Genomic DNA, 6,000 nt, shown 5'->3' with positions numbered 1-6,000 from the left:
ATTTACAAGTTTAAAACCAAGAGATTGGCGTTTTCCACACGCAGGAGGTGGAGTTCTCCACGCTGCGGGAGGCTCGCTCCTTCGTGGCTCTGCTCGATGGTTACTACCGGCTGACGGCGGACGCCCAGCACTACTTCTGCAGGGAGGTGGCACCGCCACGGCTGCTGGAGGACCTGGAGAACCAGTGCCACGGGCCCATCAGGTGGGCACTGGGACCCCTGGGCACCGAGTGCTGGGAAACCCTGGGAACTGGGTACCAGGAAACCCTGGGAATTGGGTACTGGGAATCCCTGGGAATTGGGTACCAGGACCCCTTGAGCACTGGGCACTGGGAAACCCTGGGCACCAGGCACCAGGAACCTCTGGGAATTGGGTACCAAGAACCCCGGGGAATTGGGTACCAGGACGCCCTGGGCACTGGGAAACCCTGGGCACCGGGTGCTGGGAAACCCCGGGAATTGGGTACCAGGACCCCTTGGGCACTGGGCACTGGGAAACCCTGGGTACCAGGCACCAGGAACCCCTGGGAATTGGGTACCAGGAACCCCTGGGAATTGGGTACTGGGAATCCCTGGGAATCGGGCACCGGGACCCCCTGGGCACCCCCGAGCCCGAGGGAATGCAGGAATGGAGGGGACGGAGCCACCCCTGGCCCGGGTGGGGCTCCATGGGGATCTGCTGGGTTTGGGGAGGGGGCACAGGGATGGGCACAGGAATGGGCACAAGGGATGGGGACAGGGAGGGCACAGGGATGGGCATGGAGGGGGACACAGGGGTGGCACAGGGGGTGTGCACAGAGGAGGGCACAGGGATGGACACAGGGAATGGGGACAGGAGGAGGGCACAGGGGGTGGGCACAGGGTGTGCCCACAATACCCCTGAGTGGCACCATGGCCATCCCTGCCCTTGGCAGTGCCGAGTTTGCCGTGAACAAGCTGGAGGCAGCCGGGGGCGCCCCGGGGCTGTTCCTGCTGCGCCGCAGCCCCCAGGACTTTGACAGTTACCTGCTGACCGTGTGCGTGCAGGTGAGACCCCCAGGAGACCCCCGGGACACCGGGCAGGACCCCCAGGGCACCAGGAGGGCAGCACAGCCCTGGCACCTGCAGGGCGGTGCCACCCACAGTGTCCCCTTGGGGCAGGAGGGGTTTGGGGGTGTCCTGGGGGTCCCCTCAATGCTGACCCCGGTGTTTCCCCCTCAGACCCGCTCCGGCCGGGATTACAAGCGGTGCCGGATCCGCCGGGATGAGGACGGGCACTGGTGGCTCTCGGGGGTGGCGCGGAGGTTCTGCAGCCTGCGGGAGCTGCTGGGCACCTACGGGCACCGCGGGCTGCAGGCCGAGGGGGCACCCATGCGCCTGCAGGTGGCCTGTCCCCCCCGGGCCAAAGGTGACACCTGGGGGGCATGGCGGAGCGGGGTGGGATGTCACAGAGCGGCTGTGAGGTCACAGAGCTGCTGTGATGTCACAGAGTGGCTATGATGTCAGAGTGGCTGTGATGTCACAGAGCAAGCTGTGATGTCACAGAGTGATTGTGATGTCACAGAGCAGCTGTGATGTCATAGAATGGACTGTGATGTCACAGAGCATGCTGTGATGTCACAGAGTGGATGTGATGTCACAGAGCGGGCCATGACGTCAAAGAATTGCTCTGATGTCATAAGTGGCTATGTGTGTCATCAGTGGCTATGTCAGAGTGGCTATGATGTCACAAAGAAGGCTGTGATGTCACAGAATGGGCTGTGATGTCACAGAACTGCTGTGATGTCACAGAGCAGGCTGTGATGTCAGAGCAGGCTGTGATGTCACAGAGTGGTTGTGATGTCACAGAGCAAGCTGTGAGGTCACAGAACAGCTGTGATGTCATAGAATGGACTGTGATGTCACAGAGCATGCTGTGATGTCACAGAGTGGATGTGATGTCACAGAGCGGGCCATGACGTCAAAGAATTGCTCTGATGTCACAAAATGACTGAGGTCACAGAGCAGGCTATGATGTCACAGGGGGCTGTGATATCACAGAGTAGGCTGTGATGTCACAGAGCTGTTGTGACACCACAGGGTGGCTGTATGAGGTCCCCAGGTGGGGGTCCCCTGCCCCAGCCCCCCCTCACGCCCTCTCTGCCCCCCAGAGAAGTCCAACCTGCTGATCGTGCGCAGCGGGGTCCCCTGTCCCCCCGGGTCCCCTCCCGCGCCGCGGCGCCGCAGCCTGCAGCAGATGATGTTCCACAAGATCGACCCGCAGAGCCTGACACGGGTACGGGGCAGGGCAGGGCCACGGGGGGGTGGCACAGGGGGACAGGAACCCCCTGGCAATGTCCCCGTGTCCCCCAGGGCGAGAGCCTGGGCCAGGGCTCCTTCACCCAGATCTACAAAGGCATCAAACGGGACGAGGATGAGGAGGACGGAGCCCGGCAGACTCCGGTGGTGCTCAAGGTCATGGACAGCAGCCACCGCAACTGCCTGGAGGTGAGGGGTGGCACTGCCGCCTCCATGAGGTCACCTCGGGGTCCCCGAGGCCCGCCCTGACCATCTGTCCCTGTCCCAGTCCTTCCTGGAGGCCGCCAGCACCATGAGCCAGCTGTCCCACAAGCACCTGGTGCTGCTGCACGGCGTCAGCCTCGGCAAGGACAGTGAGTGCCCAGAGGGGTGGGGGGTGGCCACGGTGCCACCTGGGCACCCTGAGCGCATTGTGGGCACCCCCTGACCCTCCCGGGGTGCCCCCAGGTGTGATGGTGCAGGAGCACGTCCGGCACGGGCCCCTGGACCTGTACCTGCGCAAGAACCGGGGCGCGGTGACCACGGGGTGGAAGCTGACGGTGGCCAAGCAGTTGGCCTATGCCCTCAACTACCTGGTGAGCCCACAGTGGTGGGAGGGGGTCCTGGGGGTCCTGGGGGGCTGGATTTGGGGTTCTGGCTTTAGGTTTGGGGTCCTGTGTTCATTCTCTGTGGGGAATCCTGGTTATGGGTTTGGGGTTCTGGTTCTGGGTTTGGGGTCCTGTGTTCATCCTCCATGGGGAATCCAGGTCTGGGTTTGAGGTTCTGGTTCTGGGTTCAGGGTCCCATTTCTGGTTTTGGGGTCCTAGTTCTGGGTTTGGTGTCCTGTGTCCATCCTCCATGGGGAATCCTGGCTGTGGGCTCAGGATCCCAGGTGGATCCCACAGCCCTCACACCCCCCCATCCCGTGGATCTCATGGATCTCCACAGCCCCCATTCCATCCCCATCCCACAGCTCCTACATCCCACAGATCCCATGGATCTCCATCCCCCACACCCCTATATCCCATGGATCCCTATAGATCCCCATTCCACATCCCCCACACCCCCATATCCAATGGATCCCATTGATCCCCATCCCACAGATCCCATGGATCCCACAGATCCCCATCCCACAGCCCCCATTCCATCCCCATCCCACAGACCCTACATCCCACAGATCCCATGGATCTCCATCCCACATCCCCCACACCCCCATATCCAGTGGATCCCATGGATCCCCATCCCACAGCCCCCATCCATCCCTGCTGCTCCCCCCAGCCCACCCCAATGTGTGGGACCACCCTGAGTGTCCCGACCCCTCTTCCCTCCATCCAGGAGGACAAGAAGATCCCACATGGGAACGTCTCTGCCAAGAAGGTGCTGCTGGCACGGGAGGGGGACACGGCTGGGGGGAGCCCCCCCTTCATCAAACTCAACGACCCCGGGGTCAGCGTCACCGTCCTGGCCCGGGACAGTGAGTCTGGGGGTCCTGAGGGTGCTGGTTTTGGGGTTCTGCCTTTGGGGTTGGGGTCCTGTGTTCATCCTCCATGGGGAATCCTGGCTGTGGGCTCTGGATCCCAGGTCTTGGTTTGGGGTCCTGGTTGTGGGTTTGGGGTCTTGGTTCTAGGTTTGAGGTCCTGTGTTCATCCTCCATGGGGAATCCAGGTCTGGGTTTGGGGTCCTAGTTCTGGGTCCCAGTTCTGGGTCACAGTTCTGGGTTTGTGGTCCTGGTTCTGGGTTCAGGGTCCCGTTTTCTGGTTTTGGGGTTCCAGTTCTGGGGTTGGGGTCCTGTGTTCATCCTCCATGGGGAATCCTGGCTGTGGGCTCTGAATCCCAGGTCTGGATTTGGGGTCCTGGTTCTGGGCTCAGGGTCCTGGTTCTGGGTTTGGGGTCCTGTGCTCATCCTCCCAGCCAGGTCCTGGCTCTGGGCTCTGGATCCCCTTCATCAAACTCACCCACCCTGGGGTCAGTCCTGGGGGGTCCTGGGGGTGCTGGGCCCCCACAGTGGGTGCTGAGCAGGGCTGGGCACCCACAGTGCTGGTGGAGAGGATCCCATGGGTGGCCCCCGAGTGTGTCAGCGACCCCGGGAGCCTGGCACTGCCAGCTGACAAGTGGGGCTTCGGAGCCACCCTCTGGGAGATCTTCAGTGGGGGGAACATGCCCCTGAGCCTGCTGGAGCCCCAGAGGGTGAGGCTGATCCCAGCATCCTGCTGGATCCCAATCTTCCTGACCCATACTGACCTTCCTGCCCCATCCCGTTCCATCCCAACCCTCCTGCCCCATCCTGACCCTCCTATCCCATCCCAATTGATCCCAACCCATCCCACCCCTTCCTACTGTATCCAGACCTTCCTGCCCCTGTCCTCCTGTCCCTTTCTGCTACATCCCAGCCCATCCCATTCCCTGCTATGGATCCCATCCTATCCCACAAATCCCATCCCATAAACCTTATCCCATAAATCCCATTCCACAAATCCTATCCGATAAATCCCATCCCATCCTATTCCCTGCTATGGATCCCATCCCACAAATTTCATAAATCCCATCCCATTCCCTGCTATGGATCCCATTCCATCCCACAAATCCCACCCCATAAATCCCATTCCATCCCACAAATCCCACTCCATAAATCCCATCCCACAAATCCCACCCCATAAATCCCATCCCATCCCACAAATCCCATCCCATAAATCCCATCCCATCCTATTATGGATCCCATCCCACCCCACAAATCCCATCCCACAAATCCCATCCCATCCCATATTCCCATCCCACCTCTCCTGCCCCATCCCAGAGCCGTTCCGGGGCTCTTTGGGGGTCCCACACCCCCTGACCCCTGTTTCCCACAGAAGCTGGAGTTCTACCAGAGCCACTATCCCATCCCATCCCATCCCATCCCATCCCATCCCATCCCATCCCATCCCATCCCATCCCATCCCATCCCATCCCATCCCATCCCATCCCATGTTCCCATCCCATCCCACCTCTCCTGCCCCATCCCAGAGCCATTCCGGGGCTCTCTGGGGGTCCCACACCCCCTGACCCCCGTTCCCACAGAAGCTGGAGTTCTACCAGAGCCAGCAGCAGCTCCCAGCCCCGCGGTGGCCCGAGCTGGCCGCGCTGGTGTCCCAGTGCATGGAGTACGAGCCCCAGCGCCGGCCCTGCTTCCGCGCCCTCATCCGCGACCTCAACAGCCTCATCACCTCTGGTGGGCACGGGGACAGGCTGGGGGGGCACGGGGGGACCCCACAGCGGCCTCACCCTGTCCTTCCCACAGACTACGAGCTGCTCTCGGACCTGTCCCCCGCGGATGTGACGCTCCGGGATGGCTTTTGGGGACACGAGTGCCTGGCCATGAGCCAGGATCCAGAGCAGTTCCAGGAGAGGCACCTCAAGTACATCTCGCTGCTGGGCAAGGTGGGGGGAACAGGAGAGACCCCAAAATTCAGCCCAGACACTCTTCCCATCCTGGATTTGGGGTGTGGGACATCCTGGCTGGATCCTGATCCTCCTGCATTGTCCTGCTGCCAACCCTTCCTGCCCCATCCCACTTGATCCCAACCCTCCTGCCCCATCCCAACCCTTCTGTACCATCCTGACCCTCCTGTCCCATCCTGTTCTATCCCAGCCCTCCTGGGGTTCCCACCTTGATCCCAACCCTCCTGCCTCATCCCAACCCTCCTGCCCCATCCTGATCCTCCTGTCCCATCCTGTTCTATCCCAATTTTCCTGGGGTTCTCACTTG

At 61.6% G+C, this 6,000-nt stretch overlaps 1 protein-coding gene across 1 annotated transcript in view; it reads left to right on the top strand.

Annotated features, from left to right (window-relative positions):
• Window positions 1–6,000, top strand: part of LOC102064099 (tyrosine-protein kinase JAK3) — a 13,439-nt gene that overhangs the window by 2,297 nt on the left and 5,142 nt on the right. The window contains exons 3-13 of the mRNA XM_074528455.1: window positions 22–202; window positions 914–1,025; window positions 1,200–1,386; window positions 2,129–2,253; window positions 2,331–2,465; window positions 2,545–2,629; window positions 2,724–2,851; window positions 3,591–3,729; window positions 4,291–4,442; window positions 5,313–5,463; window positions 5,533–5,672. Coding sequence (XP_074384556.1) covers window positions 22–202; window positions 914–1,025; window positions 1,200–1,386; window positions 2,129–2,253; window positions 2,331–2,465; window positions 2,545–2,629; window positions 2,724–2,851; window positions 3,591–3,729; window positions 4,291–4,442; window positions 5,313–5,463; window positions 5,533–5,672 — 1,535 coding nt within the window. The remainder of the gene's footprint in view (window positions 1–21; window positions 203–913; window positions 1,026–1,199; window positions 1,387–2,128; window positions 2,254–2,330; window positions 2,466–2,544; window positions 2,630–2,723; window positions 2,852–3,590; window positions 3,730–4,290; window positions 4,443–5,312; window positions 5,464–5,532; window positions 5,673–6,000) is intronic.

The sequence above is a fragment of the Zonotrichia albicollis genome, chromosome 29 (genome assembly GCF_047830755.1).
Source record: "Zonotrichia albicollis isolate bZonAlb1 chromosome 29, bZonAlb1.hap1, whole genome shotgun sequence".
In the NCBI taxonomy this organism is placed as follows: domain Eukaryota; kingdom Metazoa; phylum Chordata; class Aves; order Passeriformes; family Passerellidae; genus Zonotrichia; species Zonotrichia albicollis.
Note: the sequence above shows the minus strand (reverse complement) of the source record. Positions and strands in the feature narration are given on the sequence as shown.